The following is a 21283-nucleotide window of genomic DNA, read 5'->3' on the forward strand; positions in this document are numbered from 1 at the left end:
AATTCTACAATTTGTAAAAAAGACTTGAAAAACAAACCAAAACCAACCTTACACATCTTGTCAGTTGTGGTTGATGACTATACATGCACTGTCCTTTGCTGGGATTGGACACAGAATCAGAAGTGCAATGAAATGCAACCAATTGTGGAGAAAATTATATAAGCTGTTTTTCACATTTCATCTATCGTTCTTTATTTTTTATTTTTCAAAGTTTCTATTAAAATTTATTTTATGATCTAAACAGTCTCAATAATTTTAAAATAAATATATGTGATGTTTTAATATGTATTTTACTAATTAATATAGGAAGACCCATAACTTTTAATGTTAATTTTCGTTATATAAGCAAACAAATATTACATATTAAGCCTCCGTTTGGGAAGTGGGTTGGCTTTTTGGCTTTTTGGCTTTTTTGGCTATTTTAGTCTGGGCTAAAAAGCTTGGTTTGGGAAGGGCTTTTTGACTTTTTGACTTTTTGACTTTTTTTTGTGAGAGAAGAGTGTAATGATTATGAGTTGGATGTGATGTTTTGTTTGTTGTGACTAAAATAGCCTATTTTGTCTTTTGTGGCTATTTTAGCCCCAACCCACTTGCCAAACACCACCTAAATGATGTAAATATCGCTTGATGACCACCAAATAATCTCTCAACAAATGAGAATATGAGAGAAAGGGAGGAAGTTGATGATTGGCAGCGTGACTTTCTAGAAAGATGCATCATTAAACTCCAGCTTTCCAGTAAACAAACAAATCCCCAACAGCTTTTAATTTTCTTATTTCCTTTTAGGTAAGAAAATTTTAATTCGGGATTAAAAATCAAATGATATTTGGAGTGTTTTGATCAGTGTTTTCTTGTAATTTTGACACGAGGGTCCCCCAATAATATATGTGTATATATATTTTTTGCCTTGATTACCGTTTGTCAACAAAATGGACTGGTTGTCTTTGTAAAACAAAGGACAAGACAAAATGGTCATCTTTTCCAAGAGGAAAGAGACTAATAAGAAAATCATTTATAGCCCCTTAAATAAGATGTCATTTGGCATGCAATACTTTTAATCTAAAAGTTAAAAAAATATTTAAAAAATCAAAAGCTTATATAATTTATATTAAAAAGTCAAAGATTTCTTTTTCTCTCTACTTTTTATACGTCTTTTCGTAAAAAATCAAAAAGTCATTCTACACCTACTAATTTTTTGTACCTTATATTTTAGCCAAAATATCAAAAAATTACTAAAATAATCTATTCTCAAATGAGATCCGAGATTATTTAACGAATGCCTAAAAAACAGCTTCGCCTTGGACCCTGAAAACATCACGATCTAACTATAGCTATAAACGACTTTGACTAGGATCCTCAAATTTCAAGGTCCCAAAACATGGATTCTAAAAACTCAGGGCCCATGTTTAGCTCCAATGAAGATAAGAGACATGGGTGTAAGGCCCATCGTTTGGCCCAAAGGCCTGCAGCCCAACTCTAGCCTGTCTGGCCCAGTGAGTTTTTACCTGGTTCAAGCCCATACCCCGAGCGGGCTAGCCTAGCCTGAATGAGATTTGGGCTGAATAAACCTATTGATTTGAAGCCGGGCAGCTTGTTGAACCAGGCTGCAATCCCAACAAAAAGATTTTTAAGAAAAAAATAGAACAAAAAAATCAAAAATTGTAGCCATGAATCTTGGATCGAGTCTCAAACAGACAGTGAGACAATTAGAGGGCTTAAGACAAACACAATTTTATAATTAAATTGGATTTTCATTTGTTATTTCATGTGTGAGTAAATGTTATTTTCCTCATCAATATGTTGAAATAAGAAATGAATCTAATACACTGCAAAATGAAGACAGCTAGCTAGCTTTTTTGTTTTTGTTTTTGTTTTTTTTATCATCAAGATCAAATTCTCTATCATATCATATCGGCCTTCCTTCTAACCAACGGCTATAGAAGTCCAACGATTCTTGTGGCTTATATTCAGGTACTGTATGCCCTGCTCCCTGTACCACATGATGAGACTAAAATAATCATAAATTGAACGAAAAATAACTATAGACAATTAATGGCAATAATAATACGAAAGCTTTCTTGCCACAAAGGAATTTGACATAGAGAGCACGTAGAACACCTCTATCATATTGAAATGATCTTTGATAAGATATGACTGACTCATCTTACAAATTTGATTATCATATACATAAATCATTCTAGTTGATGTGTTCTTTGCAAATTAATGTAACAAAGCGCATGGTTGTTCTTGTGAAGACATTGTTGAAATTTATGTAATATTGATTGTTGTATTAATGTTGATGATTGATGTGTATATTACAAATTACAAATGGTGGTTTATATAGATGTAGGTGTAGTGGATGGTGGTGGTAGGTAAGTGTAGTAGGTGAAGTGGGGTGTGTAGTGGAGTAGTGGATGATATATTTTAACAGCCCCCCGCAAACTCAAGGAGGATAGAAACTAACCAACTTGAGTTTGAAGAGAGGAACAAAACAAGAAAATACATAAAAATAAAAAAAAGAAAATACATAAAAATAAAAAAAAAAAAAGATAGGGGACACTATATGGTCGTGTCAGACCGTTGGTGAAGACTCTGAAAGGTGGTGCCATAACGTGGTAGAGGACACTGGATGGGTGTGCCATAACGGTGTAGAGGACACTGGATGGTGGTGTCATAACGGTGTAGAGGACACTGGATGGTGGTGTCATAACGGTGTAGAGGACACTGTATGGTTGTGTCATAACGGGGTAGAGGACACTGGAGGGGTGTGTCATAACGTGGTAGAGGACACTGTAGGCTAACCGGAATCAATGTCGGGACAGTTTATGGGGTCATGTCGGACTGTTAAAGATGCTAACCGGAATCAAATGTCGGGACAGTTTATAGGGTCATGTCGGACCGTTGGAAAAGTTGCACCCTCAAAAGGCGTGCCCAATTTTTCAAAAGGCGTGCCATCAAAAGGCGTGCCCACTTTATCAAAAGATGTGCCATGAAAAGGCGTGCCAATTTGTCGGGCGGCAAGAGGCGCGCGATGCGCGTGGCTGGCCCTGGCTATTTAAAACAAGGTTGAGGCGAAGGCTGTGCATACGAGTCTGAAACCTCTGAACGCTCGGAGAGCTTGTCTCTGCAAATCTTGAAACACCCGGAAACCAACCCTTCTCTGAAACACTTAGCAACTCAAAAACATGGCCTCTTCTTCCCGTCCAGCTACCCAGAACCTGCTCACGCTCTTTCCAGAACTGAACGAGCCCACAAGAGAAATAACTGGTGCGGTGGCCAGTGAACCGCAACCAAACACCTCTGGTTTTGCTCCACTGAACTTTCCGATGCGGTCGGTGGAGCAAAAAATGGCGATACAAACTGATATTGAGGCTAATCAGTATACTCTGAAGTCATGCGTGGAAACCATGACGGCGGTCACAAATTTGTCGAACCGGCTGCAGAGTAGGACAAATGAGGTGCAGCATTTAAATTCCCAGCTGGCTCTGCTCCAACGCATGTATAAGGATGCGCGAGCAGAGATAAGCGTGCTAAAAGCAGAAAATAAGGAACTGAAGCGAAAAGCCACTGTGATGTTCCGATTTGGAGGTCCGCCATATGCTGTAGTGGAGGAGCAGGCAGGAGGCAACTTGCTTAGTGGCCTAGGAAGCACGGAGGCAACACTGGCAAGGGCCGCCCAAGACGGAGGCAAGAAGAAGAGACCGGCGGCAGAGTAGATAAGAAAAAATCCCGCCTGTGGATGTGTTGTTTGTTTTTGTTGTTGTTGTTGTTGTTGTTTTTTTTTTTTTTTTTTTTTTATGTAAAAATGTGATCGGGGTTGATCCCTGAGATGAATAAAATATGGTTTGTTGTGCAAATTTGTAAATTGTTTTGTTGAGGTTTTTTTTTTTTTTTTTTTTTTTTTTTTTTTTTTGAATGGAAAAATTATGTGTCAAAATAATATATTATAACAAACATATATATATAGCAAAATAAAAGAAAGTGCGCTGGATTATGACTCCAGGCCCTTTTTTTTTTTTTTTTATGAAAAGAAAGGAATCGAAAAATAAAATAAAATAAATAAAGAAAAAAAAAGGGATGGTGATGAAATGATGAAGAAAAAGAATAAAGGTGGGGAACAGACTGTTCGATAAGGGAATGGTCTAAAAAATAATATATAATAATAATAATAAGAATAATAATAAAAAAAAAAGGCTAGGAGTGCGTTGAATGATTTCTTTGGTAAGGTGGTGGCATGGTCTGACAACGAGTGGGGTGTCAAGGGATGTAAAGAAAAAATAAAAAAAAATAAAAAAATAAAAGAAGAAAAGTAAAAAAAGCAAAAAAAAAACAAAGAAAAGCTGGGTGTGTTGTGTGGTTCTGTGTGCGTGTGTGCAGATATTATATAAAATAATAATAAAATAAATAAGTGGAGAAGGTTGGAAAAGGGAAGAGAAAAATAAAGAAAGGTAAAGTGATTTAAAAAAAAGAGGAAATGGATGTCGTGCATGTATGTGTGGTGGAAAAGTGAGGCACTCATCTTAGTAAAATAGAGAAAGTGGGAGTGTGTGGCAGATTAAATATATTAAGGAAAAAGCGTCTGCAGATTGACAGGCACTCAGTGGGCTGCTAACAAGCATTGCATCACAAAGCTGGTCCTTGTGGTCTTCTTTCACCAGGATTGTGTAGTGTCCCGCCTCATTTGGTCTTTGTTCACAAAGCTGGTTCTCATACGCTTCGCTGTGTCGAACACTCACAAAAAACGACAGCGACGTGGTGGCGATCGGTTCGAGATCGCTGAGGGAGCATCGGATTCCGTCGGATCGGCCGTGTCCGAGGAGGTCGGCGGCGAAGACAGCGTAGCCCCACGTGGCGTAATGGATGCAGATCTTCTGGAAGAGCCAACCCGTATCAGATCCGTACCCGCGGGTCATGAATACGGTGCCTTTTACGAGTCGATCCAAGGGTAGGAACGATTGGTTGAAGAGTTTGCCGTTGGGGGTTGCGAAATAGGATTGGGTGTTGTTGACGCCTTGGGATGTGTAGTATTCTGCTTCCGGCATGTCTCCCCAGAAGTTGGGCGGTGGCGCCTCCGTCTGCGGCTGCGGGTCGGTCGACATGGTTAGGTGGTGAGTTGGGGATCCGGGAGGGTAGAGCGGACTAGGTTGAAGTCCGACGGGCGGCTAGGGCGAAGTTGCCGCCCGCCGGTGAAGCAAAAAAAAAAAAAAAAAAAATACCAGGTCCTAAACCTGCTCTGATACCATGTTGAAATTTATGTAATATTGATTGTTGTATTGATGTTGATGATTGATGTGTATATTACAAATTACAAATGGTGGTTTATATAGATGTAGGTGTAGTGGATGGTGGTGGTAGGTGAGTGTAGTAGGTGAAGTGGGGTGTGTAGTGGAGTAGTGGATGATATATTTTAACAGACATCTTTCGTATTTTTGGGTATTTTGTGCTCTATCAAGAACGGAGTCGGATCTGGTGGGTGCCTTCGTACTTTTCATATGCTTTAGTGATTAGGGCTTTGTTATATTTAGTTTAGGGTTAATGGGTTATGTAAAACAGAGGATTAACAGGATACAATGTTCTCTTATTCTTCCTCTCAATCTGTTTGGTTTTGTCACTTGGCAGGCGCTGCCAAGTGAGCACCCTCCACATGAGGGAGGATGTGAAGCAAAGTCCCACATTGTAAGCATGAAGGCATCTTCACCTCAATAACTATCTTTCGGGATTGAGTTCTACCCAAGGCTGTGTAAAAGTTCGGACAATCCATTTTATTCAACTTTTTAGCTATTTGGAGGTGTTATTCCCATACTTAATCGGACAACTCCCTCTTCTAAAGTGGGAAGCACTCACATTCTCGCTTGAGGACATACATAACACCTAGTTATTCCATTGTGAACAAGTCCTCCAAAGTATTCAACTTCTGAATTCACATTTACCAGCCTCTTTTTTTTATTTTTTTTATTTTTAGGGAGGGGGGGTAAAAAGCACTATTCTCCAAAAAGAATGAGAATGCAAGAATTTATACGATGTTTGTTGTTAGTATGAGTAGTTAAAATACAGTGAGAAAAAAAATAAAAAACAAAAGCAAGGTCGTTGCACACAAACCTTGATGGTGAGAAAGGTAAGGTTATTAGCATATCCTTGTGTGAACCTGCAATAAATAAAACAATAAATTTTCTGTATGAGCATAAGTTGAAAGAAAAGGGGAATGAACTCATAAACTCACTCCTCATTTCCATGCTTTTTGCAAAGCCTAGAATATTTTTTTTATGATTAACAAATTGCAAATCACATACATAATACATTAGTAAGAAAAGTGGGAGGCATATACCCAGCAACTCCACTGCTAGATAGCCAAGGCCTCCATTCATCTACAATGTTATAACCAAGTGATCTGGTCCATGCTTGACTCCCCGTGAATGGCACACACATATCATGATCTCCACTGCAGAATAAGTTCACAAGAATTAAATAAAATAACATATACCACAATGTTCTTTGCATTATTCTGCTATCTCACTTATACAAAGTGGAGTGAAGTTGCAAATTATTAGTGATATGAAAAGCAGTTCATAAGAATAGATAGATTCTTTTCTCTTTTCTTTTTTTCTTTTTTCAAACAAAATAAATCAACACTAGCATTTATTTCCAGTCAACTGCCTCAAAGATGTGCAGACACAGAGGTAGCTGACATACATAGATGTACTTGTACACATGTCTAGACATACATTACCTGTGAAAAGTAAAATAGGCCCACCAATGGCGCCTCTGAAATTTTAAAACAGAAAAGAGTTCACCTGTATATAAGCACACGATATCCTTGGGTAGAAAGGTTTTTATAGCATTTATTTCCAGTCAACTGCCACAAAGATGTGCAGACACAGAGGTAGCTGACATACATAGACGTACTTGTACACATGTCTAGACATACATTACCTGTGAAAAGTAAAATAGGCCCATCAATGGCACCTCTGAAATTTTAAAACAGAAAAGAGTTCACCTGTATATAAGCACACGATATCCTTGGGTAGAAAGGTTTTTATGATAATTAATCATGCTTCCAGCATCATGAGTGTAAGCCATCTGATCTGTACATAACCTCCAACGTCCACTTCCCTAATTTTTGTAGTACAAAAAACATCAAATAAGTAAGACAATCAATTCCCAATATTTGATTAAGTAAAATGAAAACATTTTACTAGGTAGCATACAGGGTTTGCATGGATTGCTTTTCTAACTGCATCATTGTTCAGCCATACAGTTGCTACTTCATCATTCTGCATTTGCACAATAACCAATCAGAGCCAGTCAGAACAAAATGGAAACAAAATCAAATCCAATCAGAATCACTGTCAAATGATGTAGCACAAATAAAATCACTGTCATCTAACTCCCCAGCTTTTCACTACTGACATCCTGGATTACTGTCTATTTGTAGCATGCGCATAGAAACCAACCCCCGTTTGGGAACTTAGCTATTTTAGTTGACTTTTTGGCTATTTTAGCCTGGCTAAAAATATTGTGTTTGAGATGATAGTTGGATTTTTTCTTTTAGTTGATTTGATAGTTGTGAGAAAAAAAGTGAAATGATTATGGTTTGGATGTGACATTTTGTCTTATTGGTTATTTTAGCCTTTTTTGTCGTTGTTAGATATTTTACCCAAACCTTGGCATCCTAGACTGGACCATAAATTTTCTTCTCGTAAATGGTTAAAACCACAAGAAATTTTCTCGTTTGTCATTTTTCTTTCCAAGTTTTAGGGTAATTAAATCTTCATTTCATTATCACTTTCATTCTACTTTAGCAATGGCTTAAACCTGTTAAATCCAGAGATTTAAGGAAAATAAGAATCCGAGATTACACAATCTAAAATATTTTTCAATCCCAGAAATATTTGAATATTTTTTATATTGTATTAGGCACCATGATGTCATAATTTATATATTTATATCACTTAAAAAAAAATTAAAATAAAAACACATTGTTTGAGTCAAATGACTTCGGAGGGAACAAATAGTTACCGAGTATTATGTATACCATCCTTGAGGTTTACCAAAACCCATCTTAATTTTCAAATCTAAGCAATATATGCGTGCATGCTAAACAATTTTCAAACACAAATATAATTAAGGGAAAAATAGATCAATTCATTTTACTTACAATGCACGGAACAACAGAATTTTCCATTAATTGAGGCCACATTGGAACTATGCCATCTCTTACTGGTGCTCGTAAAGGCCATGCACGTCCAAATATCCTTTTTCTCACAGCAAGAGGCCTCTCAGTCACCCCTAATTGCTTGAAGCTCAATGGCAAGCTTGTGTTTGCATTTTCATCTTCTTTCGAAGTTGGGCTATGATGGCAGGGTTCAAGGATGTCATATAAGTTTAGGTCTTTTATAACCTAGATAGTCACCGTGACAGGAAGTGAAACCAAACATTTTTAAATATAAACATAATTAATTAGCTGTTTTTAAAAGTAAGCTTCTTACATTCATTCAGAATATAAACATATATAAAAATAAAAAATAAAAAATTTAATTCAACAAAACAGAGTTTAAAGCAAGTGTAAATCAAAACCACCTTACCGATTCTACTTTGCTAATCATAAGTTGGCACGTTAGACTATTCGGATTATAATAGTTTCCTTTGCAAGCCTCTTCAGCTTCCTACAACAAGACCATGCATTTGTCTCAAACATGTTGAGCAACAAAAACTATGTAACTTAGCTAGTGCCAGCAGCAAACAAGTGCTTGGAGGAATGTCTACTCATTAGTTTCTTCCAAAGTTAACGCTAAAATTTCATCAAAATTACAATATAGAAATTGGTCAATCTCATAATCTCCAAAATGTTATATCACAATACTTTTCTTGGCCTTTTTAACCAAAATCTCAAAACATTAATGCCAAGTTGTGGTTCCCAAAATAAAGAAAAACAAGTTTTAAGAGAATCCAACATAAGATAAAACTTAAGACGGACAATCAATAAACCCTTCAGTTGCTAATCACCACTGAGGTGTCACCATCGTTTGTAGGCTACTACTCTGGTGGATTGAAAGTCAAAGTGGACTAAAAAATTCGGACCTAGTCATAATTAGAGGCGGACATGGGTTTTAGATAAGAAACGTAAAAATAATTTTTATTCTGAGAGTAACTTTTCATGTCTATTTCCTTTTTCTTAGGCAACATACGCTTTTTGACCACCTCAAAAATACTATCAGAGATGAGACCCATTCCATGTGCAAACGGGACGAGGGCGTTGCCATCAAACTTCGAGTCTGCAACGCCATTTCCCACCATGTAACCCTGCATCAAATGAATTTGAATTCAAGGTTTTGACACCATAAATAGTTCAATGCTTTGATCACATAGGCAAAAGTAACTTGCCTTCAAGTTGATAGTGGGCTTCATACCGCTTCTGGCCCCTGTAAGGAAGACTAGAATTACAACCACAAACTCAATTCAACACAATAATCTGTTATGTAAGCCAGCATAAAACACCTTTCACTATTTCAGAAGCAAGAGTTGGCACATAGATTCCACCATAAGATTCTCCAGCAATATAAAATGGATTGGAAAGAAACTCTGGAAATAGATTGAACCACTGGTTGCAAAACAACAAAAATCATTCACTAATTAACAATTTTTTTTCTCTAAATAGATTCTAAATTCCAAACTTGATTCCACAAAATTATCGAATAATATTGTCAAAAGTTGTCATTAATTAATTCTTAATTTAAAGTACCTTGAGTAGGAAAATGTTTGTTTCAGAGGCTGTTTGTAAATCACCAGTCGAATAAAATGTCATGTTTTCAGAGTAAGAAAAGCCTACACCGGCTGGGGAATCCAAATAGATGATGTTGGAAACCTAGGACAAAAAACCACAAATGTGAGAGATTCTAGTATGCATTTATTTAAAAATAAATAAAGGAAGAAACAAAGTGGGGAATAACTCAATCAACATAAATAGCCAAGAAAAATATCGATTCATATAACTAGTATCATAGAATGAGACATGAAGACAATTATTTTGAATATCACAATGAAAAGACCACTTGGGGCTAGCCTAGTTTTGGCAGAACTCTTGCATCTCATTAGGAGTTCAAGGATTCGACTCACTCCTCCCTGGTGGTCTACAACCTCCAATCTAACCCCCCCCCTCTCTCCAAAAAAAAAAAAAGAAGAAGAAGAAGAATATCTCACTGAAAAAGAAAATCGATAAAATATAAGGTTTTTAGAATTATCAACCTTGGACCAGCTATAAGGATTGAGATGTAATATGGGCAGTTCTCCGCGTCGCTTTCCTACCTCGTAGTTGAATGGTCCTGCAAGGTTACACAATAAACATTTTATACACATAACAAATTTTACTTGGCTGATGTAATATGTAAATCAAATGTGTTAGTAGTACAAGAACTCAAAAATGTCCAAACAACCCATTTCATGTATATCATGACAACATATTCCGGACAAAATGGTAACTCAATCAACCCTGTATTCTAAATAGAATTTAATTTCTCACACATTTGAAAAACAATTTTACAGTCTAATATTTGTGTACAGATACAATAAGTAAAGCTATTGTAACAACAGATAAGTTGAGAATTCCAAAATTGATGTGTTTCAAGAATGTAGTACCATGTTCATAAACAAACCCATCAAAGCTAGAGCACCCTGGCCCCCCATTAAGCCACAAAACGACCGGATCATTCGATGGCTTTCTTTCCGACTCGACAAAGTAGTAGAAGAGTTGTTTTGCAGGATTCCCATCTATTGATACATACCTTCACATCACACCCTGTTGCGGATCGGGGGCACACCAGGGAACTCAGACAAGCAATAACACACAAGATTTAACGTGGTTCGGCAAGTCGCCTACGTCCACGGGCAGCGGATTCACTATATTGAACAAAATGGTAAGAATTACAACACTTTCTGTAATTCTCTCTCTCTCTTTGCTCTCAGCTCACACCTCTCAGCTGTTTCTGATATCTATATCCTCTCCCTCCCGTCTCTATTTATACACAAAGGAGTAGGTGGGAGAGCCTTCATTCTTTGACTTTTGACATGGTTGGTGGCCACCGAGCTTGACTTGGTTGGTTGCCTTCCATTGTTGACATGAGGATCACCCCTTTCACATGGGGTGACCTCCAGAATCTGTAGCCAATTCAACAAATCTCCACCTTGGCGAGGATTCTCTTATCTAACATAGTGATCGATCAACACTGCCATGCACCCGAAGGTGCTCAGTTCCGAGAGATGTTGACCAAGTCCAAACAATGTTGGAACTTGATCCCAGAAACTACCTTTGTGAGCATATCGGCCGGATTATCTGCAGTACCAATCTTTTGAAGCAGAATATCCCCTTCATTCACAATTTCTCGGATGAAATGGAAACGGACATCAATGTGCTTGGTGCGGGCATGATGAACCTGGTTCTTTGCCAAACAAATGGCACTCTGACTGTCACAAAACACCTCAACGTGCTTCTGAACAATTCCCAAGTCTTCAATCAACCCATGTAGCCAAATAGCTTCCTTAAAGGCTTCCGTTACTGCCATGTACTCTGCCTCTGTAGTAGACAAAGCCACCGTTGACTGAAGCGTTGACCTCCAACTTACCGGCCCTTTAGCAAGCGTAAATAAATACCCTGTTGTTGACCGGCGCTTGTCTAAGTCACCAGCATAATCTGAGTTCACATATCCTTCCAAATTTTGCCCGAGTCGGTTATCTCTCTCGAACTTCAATCCCAGATTGACCGTGCCATGTATGTACCTTAGGATCCATTTCACTGCCTGCCAGTGATCTTTTCCTGGATCATGCATATACCTGCTTACCATACTCACAGCATGCGAGATGTCAGGCCGTGTACAAACCATAGCATACATTAATGCACCAACTGCATTTGCATATGGAACCTGTGCCATATGCTTCCGTTCTTCTTCTGTGCGTGGAGACAACGAAGCACTAAGCTTGAAATGGGGGGCCAATGGTGTACTTACAGCTTTGGTTTTCCCATTGATGCCAAATCTGTCTAACACCTTTTTCAGATACTGGGTTTGTGTCAGACAAACCGTGCCCTTTTTCCTGTCTCTCTTGATCTCCATGCCAAGAACTTTCTTTGCTTCTCCCAAATCCTTCATTTCAAACTCCCTTGCTAACTGTGCCTTGAGTTTGTCAATTTCCACCTTGCTCGTAGATGCAATCAGCATATCATCTACATATAAGAGCAAATAGATGAAGGAACCGTCGGGAAGCTTACGAAAATATACACAATGATCAAATTGACTTCTTGTGTATTCTGTCTCCATCATGAACCGATCAAATCGCTTGTACCACTGTCTCGGGGATTGCTTCAATCCGTACAACGATTTGTTCAGCTTACAGGCCCAATTCTCTTTTCCAGCAATTTTGAAACCATCTGGCTGGGACATGTATATCTCCTCTTCAAGATCTCCATGTAAGAAGGCAGTTTTGACGTCGAGTTGGGAGAGCTCGAGATCAAACTGTGCAACCAAAGCTAACAAGATGCGAATAGACGTGTGCTTCACAACAGGTGAGAATACCTCATTGTAGTCTATTCCTTCCTTCTGAGCATAGCCTTTAGCTACCAATCTAGCTTTGAATCTGATGTTGTCTCTGCCTGGAATGCCTTCCTTCTTGGTGTAAACCCACTTACACCCAATTGCTTTCTTGCCTTTTGGAAGTTGCACCAACTCCCAAGTCTGGTTCTTGTGAAGTGACCCAATCTCTTCATCCATAGCCTCCTTCCATTTGACACTTTCTGCATTATGTACGGCTTCTTTGAAAGTGCAAGGAATATTGTCTTCAATGATTGGAAGTGCATAGGCTACCATATCGGTCATCCAACTGGGTTGCTTAGTAACCCTTTTTCCTTTCCTGATCGCAATGGGTTCTGATTGTTGCGGAGCCTCTGGGTCTTCATTTTCATCTGAACTCTCTTCAGAGCTATCTTCTTCAGGATGGTTGATTGGCTGACTAGTCTTTGCTGGAGTCTTAAACTCCACCTGCACTGACTTCTTCAATGCTTCCTCATTCTGTTGAGGATCTGGTTGCTTCAGCATTGCAGACTCATCAAAGGTAACGTCTCTTCTGATGAGAACTTTCTTTGATTCAGGGCACCACAGTCTGTATCCCTTGACACCGTCACCGAAGCCCAAGAAGATGGCTTTCTTGGCTCTTGGATCCAACTTAGATTCTGTAACATGAAAATATGCTGGACATCCAAAGATACGTAACTGATCATAATCAGTAACTGGGACTCCTGACCATACCTCCATGGGAGTCTTCCCATCTAATGCTGCAGTAGGTAGTCTGTTGACAAGATGACGAGCATAGTTCAATGCCTCGCCCCAAAATGCCTTGCTCAATCCAGACTGTGACAGCATACACCGGACTTTCTCCACCAAAGTGCGATTCATGCGTTCTGCAACTCCATTCTGCTGCGGTGTTCCAGGAACTGTGAAATGTCTCACTATCCCTGCATTCTGGCAAACCTCAAAGAAGGGATCTGATGTATATTCTCCACCATTGTCAGATCTGAGCTTCTTGATCCGTCTGCCTGTCTGGGTCTCAATCATCTTCTTCCACGTAAGAAAGATGTCTAAGACTTCATCTTTGTGTTTCATTGTATAAATCCAAACTCTTCTAGAGAAATCATCAATGAACGACACAAAGTAGTGTTTACCTTCCAATGAAGCATTCTTGGAAGGACCCCATACGTCGGTGTGGACGTAGTCTAGAATCCCTTTGGTACGGTGAATTGCAGTACCAAACTTGATTCTTGTTTGCTTGCCCAATACACAATGCTCGCAAAACTCAAGCTTCCCCGTCTTGGCGCCTTTCAACAGGCCTTGCTTTACCAACCCTTGTAAAGCCTTCTCACCGACATGCCCTAGGCGCATGTGCCAAAGTTTGGAAGTGTCTGATGCATCATCTTCTGAGCTGGAACTGGTGGAGACAGCCACTCTCCCTGTGACTGTAGAGCCATCTAGGAAATATAAATTTCCCTGTCTAGTACCCTTCATTGCAACCAATGCTCCTCGAACAACTTTAAGGACTCCACCTTCCATGGTTACTCTGTAACCTTTGGAGTCTAAAACTCCCACTGAGATGAGATTCTTGGTTAGATCTGGTACATACCGTACATCTTCAAGAATTCTGATTGTTCCATCATGGATCTTCAGTTTAATTGTTCCAATCCCCTTTGTCTGGCAAGCTTGGTCGTTGCCCATCAGCACAACTCCTCCATCGAACTCTCGTAAGCTCGAGAACCACTGCTTGTTAGGACACATATGGAATGAACATCCGGAATCTATTATCCATTCATCCGACTGGCCATATGATGAAACTGTGAAGGCTCCTCCTTCATCATTATCTCCATCTCGTGCAATATTCACCTTCTCTTTTGTCTTGTCTTTATTTGGACAATCTTTTGCCCAATGCCCCTTCTGGCGACAAACTGCACACTCGTCTTTTGCAAGACGTCTTTTGTCTGAAGGTTTCCCCTTGGATTTTGAGCGAGACTTTCCTCGCCCTGTATTTCTTCTGTTATTTGTTCTGCCTCTGACTGTTAATGCCTCGGATGTTGAGTCCCTGTTTGCAGACTTATCTTTCCTTCTGAACTCATTGTTCACCAAGGCGTTTGCAACATCAATATACTTGATCTTCTCTTTACCGTACAGTAAAGTAGTAGTGAGATGATCATACGAGTCAGGCAAGGAATTTAACAATAACAGTGCTTTATCTTCATCACCAACATGATCATCCAAATTCTTCAAATCCGTAATAATTTTGTTGAAGTTATTTAGGTGTTCGTTCATCGAAATACCTTTAATGTAGTCGAAACGAAACAACCTCTTCCTCAAGTAGAGCCGGTTCTCAATGCTCTTTGTCATGAACTTATCTTCCAGCGCCTTCCAAAGCTTCTTCGCAATATCATATTCTGTAAAGGCATACTTCTCCTCTTTTGCAAGGCAAAGTCGGATGGAACTACAGGCCAGGAGATTCACCCTCTCCCATTCTATCTCGTCCATGTCATCTGGTTTGTCTCCCAGAGTGAAGTGCAGGTTCATTTGGACAAGCATATCCTTAACTTCGCATCTCCACATGCCGAAGTTGCTGCTTCCATCGAACTTCTCTACCTCGAACTTGGCATGGGACACCGGGGTCCAATGCCTAGAAGTGCTTGTACTGGCTGGATTACTTACGGACTCGGTTGATCTAGAGTCTTCCATTTTTTTAGAAACTTCAATTCAAAAAACTGACCGTACAGATGTGTCCAGAATACTCCAAATAGTTGGGAAGCACTATTGGATCGTCAAAAACGGACTCCGAATGGCTCCGATCTGGCAAAAACACTTTGGACGGGTCAGATCTACAGAATCTGGTGCGCTGAGATGCACCGGATACTTTCTCCGGTCAACGACTGGTCAACGGCTCAGTCAACGGCGCAGGCGGCGCGGTCAACGGCGGCGCAGGCGGCGCGGTCAACGCGGCTCCAGCTCGGTCAACGCGGCTCCAGCTGACTGGGCAGGACACGTGTCTGACACGTGGCTGACACGTGGCTGACGTGTCGGATGACGTGGCACGCGCGTGTAATACACGCACATTCCCCCACTCGTCTTCTTCCTCCGTCAGCGCGTGGGGCGCGTGTGTGAGAGTGGTACCACGCGCTGGTTGTCTGAACGGCGCGTGTGGGCGCGTGCTGACACTGTGGCTGACGCGCTTTGTTCAGATAGCGCGTGAGGGCGCGTTTGGAGGCTTCTTGGCTATGTTTTTGCTGTTCTGGACTCCTCTCGGGGAGTTCTTCCTCCTGGTATGGTCAAAAGTGGATTTTGAGCACTTCGAAATCTGGACACTTTCGGGAAAAATTCGATTTTTCGCAACCCGAGCTCTGATACCAATTGTTGCGGATCGGGGGCACACCAGGGAACTCAGACAAGCAATAACACACAAGATTTAACGTGGTTCGGCAAGTCGCCTACGTCCACGGGCAGCGGATTCACTATATTGAACAAAATGGTAAGAATTACAACACTTTCTGTAATTCTCTCTCTCTCTTTGCTCTCAGCTCACACCTCTCAGCTGTTTCTGATATCTATATCCTCTCCCTCCCGTCTCTATTTATACACAAAGGAGTAGGTGGGAGAGCCTTCATTCTTTGACTTTTGACATGGTTGGTGGCCACCGAGCTTGACTTGGTTGGTTGCTTTCCATTGTTGACATGAGGATCACCCCTTTCACATGGGGTGACCTCCAGAATCTGTAGCCAATTCAACACACCCAAAATCAAAACATTTCTAAGTTATGTTTGGAATTTGAATTTGTTGAAAAAAAGTGAATAGTAGGGAAATAAAATTACTTGTACTTATCCATTTTCTATGATAATCAAACAAAGAAGAAGAAGAAAATAAACTTATGGAAAATGCCTACTCAATTTCTCCACATTTTTCAGAAAATTTTTATTTTTATTTTTCTTGAAAATTCCAAGAACCAAACAAAGCTGTGAAGTCAAAATACACAAAATGGTAAGGAAGAGGCATACCCAGAGTAGTGCTTCGAAGGGAAAGTAGCATTGAAACCTGGAAGCTTTGTGATGAGAGAATTTGCGGGAACTGCTTCAGTTAGACCAAAACCCAAACACATGCAAAGCGAAATGAATAAGAATGTACAACCCATGGTCATGACCAAGTATTTTACATAAAAACGAATGAAATTGCAAGCCCCTTTTAAGTGTGATGAATCAGAATCACACAATCATAAAAAACAAAAATAAAAAAGTACATGGGTTGGGGTGGAAATGGAAAGAATCAAAGGAAAAGGAATGAAAGAAGAAGGCAAAGCGGTTGGGAGAAACTGGGAAATGATAACAAAGGGAAAAGAATCATCCACAACACATGAAATGAGAGGAGAGTGAAATTAAAGAAGGCTTTACTTTTTGGATTCACTCTTCCTTCCCTTTTAACACCCTGTTTTGGCATTTTGTAGGTTTTGTTTTTTTGAAACTTCCCTCCCTCCACACATGCAATGCAAACCTCTTCCTTTTTTTTTCTTTTTTTTTTAGTTTTACTTTGGTCCAATTTCTTTTTTCCCTGAGTAAATTACAAATTTCACCTTTAAATTTTGATTCTTCAACTTTTAACTATAACAATTAAAATTTTCAATTTTAATATAAATTCAACGTAATCTTTCTATTTCTTTACGTTTTAAAAACTAATTGAAAATTATTAAAACATAACAAGTTAAACTAAAAATTGAAAAGTGATAAAATAGTAGTGTTCAAATAGATAAATTATTAAATTAGAATATAAGGGGTTAAAATAAAATTTAACTAAAAATGAGGGTAAAAAACGTAATTTATCCAAAATTTACTATTGGGGTCACTCCCCCCCCGGCACAACTTGAAATTTTGAAATTTTCTAGAAAAATTAAAAGAAAATAACCAGATATATATTATGTGGTTTTTCTTTTTTTTTTTCTTTTTTTTTTTCGATTGGACTCATTTTACAAAATTGTATTTGACCTCTGTTCGAAAAATCAAGGCCAGGCAAATATTGTATGTTTAAGAAACTCAAAACGTTTCGTTATAATATTTACTTTTTCTAAGCCCACAAAACACGAGGATTAGGGTAGTGTATCGGGTAAATAAATGATTGAATTAAATTAAGACAAATATTAGAAAGTAATAATGAGAAACTAATCGGGAGATTTGGTGATAGATCATTCACAGTCTAACTTATCCTTAAAGGGATAAGAAAAATGCTTCAGAGTTCGGAATTTTCCAAGGCTCGAGTGGTCTGAATTCAAAACGACGTCGTTTTGAATTTTTTTTTCCCCTCTCTTTTATTTGTGAAACAAAATGAGGGAGAAAAAGAGAAGACAGAGTAAGAGAGAAGAAAGAAGAAAGAGAGCCGCTATCACCGACGCTGCCATCCTCCACAGATCTGTTTATATCTCTCTGTGTGTGTGTGCTCTATGTCTCTCTCTCTCTCTGTATCTCTCTCTCTGATTGGTTTTAATTTGTAGGTTTGATTTTTGGTTTTGATTTGAATCTTTCCGGGTTTAATTTTTGGTTTTGATTTTTGGATTTAATTTGTATTGATTTTGTTTTTTGATTTTTGGGTTTGAATCTCTCTGTTCTAGAAAAACAAAAGATGTTGCTCTCTCTGATGTTGTTGTTCAAACAAGAGATTTTTTATTTGTATTGTTTTTCTGCTTTACCTAATATTGTTGCTCTATCTGTTCCATCTCTTTTCTCTCATCTCCTATTCTTTTCTCTTCTTTCTTCTTCTTTTTCTGCGAGTTATGGAAAGGAAAAAAAAGAAGACCAAAAAAAAAAAACCCCAAAAAAACTTCGTTTTCGAGCCTCTAATTTTTCAAGCTACCTAGCAGGTTGAAAAGATAAGAATTATATGAATCATTTCAAAAGATGATTTGCTATTTATCCCTACCTTTTTTTTTTTTTTTTGGCCCCTTCCACTTTTTTGAACCCCGACCTAATTAAATGGGTTTCTTCTATTTTCTCTTTGAATCCCTACCTTAATTCCAAGTATACCATCTCCCTAATCCACCCTCTCAATCCAACCCACCACCATTTTCTTTCTTTGTAAATCCGGCGGTCATCATCGTCACCGGCCAACTCTCGCCCTCCCCTTCCCTCTTCATGTCTGTCAACCCCTCAAAAGGAACTTCGACATGAGTTCGGATCTCGACCAGGTCTTCAAATCTCAACGATTCAATGATTGCAATTAGCTAAGGTTCGAAGATCGCGAATCGACTTCAGACTTTAGAGAAAGATCAATCGCGATGGTAATCCCCTGGTTTACTAACAGATTCGAACAGATTAAGGCCTTCGAACTGGGATTTGAATTCGAATAAAGGCTCCAAACATGTACGTAAATTAAATTATGGATGTCTAGCAGGTTGCAATCTCAAATCACCTAAACCCAAGTGCTTTGATTGAGGCTTAAACTGTGTGTTTTGACAGACAGAACCCATATTTGGAAGAAGTTAATGAGGGGTTGCAGTTGTGAGAGATGGTAAAAGGGTGGTCGCTGGTGGGGAGGCACTAGAATGGCTGCCGAAAGAAGGAACGACCGAAGGTGGTGTAATGCTAGAGATGATGGGAATGGGAATGGGAATGGGAATGAGAATGGGATTAGGGTTAGGGTTAGGGTTTGGAAAATTAGGATTAGAAGATTAGGAATGAAGATAGAAATAAAATTTTATCAATGCACAAAATTAGAATTCAAAAAAAAAAATGAAAGGTATGGGGTTCAAAGAAATAAGATAAGTGTAAATAGTAGCTCTCCTTTTAAAAACCTTAGTATTTTAAAACTTATTTTTTTACTATAATACCCTCAAATATATATATACATATTAGATTTGTGTTACATCAAACCACCAAAGCAAATCAAAACACCTTGATTTGTGTTATTTCACTCTCTCATCTCATTATCTTTGATATCTGTCAAGCTCTCTTACCACCGTCACTCTTTACTGTCACTCTTTATTGGCGCCGTTGCCGCTCACCATGGAACTCTTTCTCTACCGTCTTTACCATATCAGATCTGAGATCATTTATAGTCGTCGCCAGAAAATGACAATTTGCGAACCTCACATCTGAGATCTTTCACTCTCTCTCTGGTTCTGAGGATTCTGCTCTCTCTCTCTATATATATGTATGTCTCACTCACCATTTATGCTCTCTTTCACTCTTTTTCTCTCTTTCTTCTTCTCATGATACTATGTTTTCGAACTCTATATTTCTATCTCTCTTTCTTTTTCTCATGATGCTCTGTTTTTCGAATAGTAAAATTTTACTCTGATTCATAATGTAACCCTCTCTTATAAAGTCATCATTGCAACATGTTTTAGGGTAAATTTTACTTTGAATCATAGTAAATTTATTATAATTTTACTATGATTTAAAGTAAAATTTATTGTCATCAAGCATATCAACAATCAAAGTTTATTGTCATTAACCAAAGTAAAATTTTATTGTTATAAAAAATAGAATACATACAAAATAAATGAAACAAAGTCGAATTTTACTTTTAGATTTCTGAACAAACAAATAAAAAAACTCTTGATTTTTCATTACAATCTCTCGATTTCTCATTTTTCTATCAAATCTAAATTCATTTATCTTAGATCTGAACTTTTTGATCTCAAATCTGAATTCGTAGGCATCAAATTTGAGATGATGGTAGTTTGATGGTAAAAATGGTAATCGCTGGCCGACGATGAGGATGAGCGACGTGGAAGACAATGAAGATGGTGGAGACGATAAACAACCATCGAGTTGGTAGAGAGAGAGAGAGATTGTGTTGTAAAGGAAAAAGAAAATATAATGATCAAATAACAGGTTTTATCCTTCATACAAGATTTTATAATTATGAGGAGAGTTTAAAAGTACTAATTTTTTTTTTTTTTGTCCTTTTAACTAGAAAAGAAAACTATGAGGGATTTATAATCAAATTTCCAAAATTAATCTTAAATGGTAACATTGGTAAGGCATGAAAGCCATTAATCACATCTATTAAAATATAATAATATTATATGTACTAATTAATGTACACACTAGTGTACCAACAGATGATATGACATAATTTTAGAGGTTTGGGTATTTGTAATTTGGATAATAAATATGGTCATTAATGATATAATAACACTAGTTGGTACACTAGTGCATACATTAAATTGGTGCATGTAGCACCACCGATTAAAATAATAAGCTTTTCGAAGAGATTTAGTCATTTATGAGATGAATAAAAGTAAAGCATTTAAGCCATGTGATTTGGTGCGAAGATTTAAGTCTCATCTCTTTAAAAAAGATAACAATAATAAAATAAATTTTTAAAAATAAATAAATAAATAAAATTCGATACATCCTTCTTTTTCGATGAATTTTTTATTTCATCCTATTATCACATGAACTAACCAACTCAAAATTGGTTCATTTATTCAATGGCTCCGTTTGGTAGCGCTTAACTTAAGTAGTTTTTGTGTGTTTGGTGTAATTTAAGTGATCAGCTTTTAGCTTAAATTAAATCAAAAAGGTGATTATTCTTTAAGTGGAGGAGAATGTGCTTTTTTGAATCAGCTTAAGCGGAAAGCTAGAATTAAGGGACAAAATGACTTAAATGCCCCTTATCAATCTCAAATATTACCAAATGTCCACTATATAAGTAACAATGAAAACATTGTTCACTCCTCTCAGAAAATGATAGGCGATTTCCGGTGTCTGGAGATGATTTCCGGCATT

The 21283-nt window shown here is 38.1% G+C and overlaps 2 protein-coding genes and 1 long non-coding RNA gene across 5 annotated transcripts in view; 1 reads left to right on the forward strand and 2 right to left on the reverse strand.

The window, feature by feature from the left end:
* Positions 1–93, reverse strand: part of LOC114300723 (serine carboxypeptidase-like 20) — a 29278-nt gene extending 29185 nt beyond the window's left edge. The window contains exon 1 of the mRNA XM_082922504.1: positions 48–93. The gene's annotated coding sequence lies outside the window, so the exon portion shown is untranslated. The remainder of the gene's footprint in view (positions 1–47) is intronic.
* On the reverse strand, positions 53–16963 carry LOC114300724 (serine carboxypeptidase-like 20). 3 transcript variants are annotated; one of them, XR_014365400.1, is made up of 14 exons: positions 16562–16949; positions 10633–10778; positions 10243–10319; positions 9740–9862; positions 9496–9598; positions 9382–9419; positions 9199–9300; positions 8583–8663; positions 8156–8398; positions 7206–7271; positions 6792–7110; positions 6326–6439; positions 6100–6145; positions 53–98 (listed from the first exon to the last, which is right to left on the reverse strand). XR_014365400.1 is itself a non-coding variant. In XM_082922505.1 (14 exons), exons 1-14 carry the CDS (start codon positions 16699–16701, stop codon positions 1907–1909), a joined length of 1479 nt encoding a protein of 492 aa, XP_082778631.1. In that variant the 5' UTR covers positions 16702–16963; the 3' UTR covers positions 1731–1906. The 3 variants fall into 3 exon arrangements, 1 of the variants encoding a protein (XP_082778631.1); XR_014365397.1 differs by lacking the exon at positions 53–98 and adding an exon at positions 1731–1990; XM_082922505.1 differs by lacking the exon at positions 53–98 and adding an exon at positions 1731–1990 and having other exon boundaries at positions 6995–7110; positions 16562–16963.
* A 1726-nt stretch (positions 16964–18689) lies between these two features.
* Positions 18690–20430, forward strand: LOC145823167 (uncharacterized). Its single transcript, XR_014365403.1, has 2 exons — positions 18690–18825; positions 20205–20430. It is a non-coding gene; the product is annotated as an uncharacterized LOC145823167 (long non-coding RNA).
* Positions 20431–21283: the final 853 nt, after the last annotated feature.

This window comes from Camellia sinensis, chromosome 1 (assembly GCF_055761805.1).
Source record: "Camellia sinensis isolate YWXY chromosome 1, ASM5576180v1, whole genome shotgun sequence".
Classification (NCBI taxonomy): Eukaryota; Viridiplantae; Streptophyta; class Magnoliopsida; order Ericales; family Theaceae; genus Camellia; species Camellia sinensis.

Excerpts from the sequence above, each read along its gene's own strand:
- LOC114300724 (XM_082922505.1), bottom strand. The coding sequence starts at position 16,701 with ATGACCATGGGTTGTACATTCTTATTCATTTCGCTTTGCATGTGTTTG. Across the intron at positions 10,779-16,561 it reads CCTTCGAAGCACTACTCTGG|GTATGTATCAATAGATGGGA; the intron begins GTATGCCTCTTC and ends TGTGATGTGAAG. Across the intron at positions 9,420-9,495 it reads TGCTTCTGAAATAGTGAAAG|GGGCCAGAAGCGGTATGAAG; the intron begins GTGTTTTATGCT and ends TCTTCCTTACAG.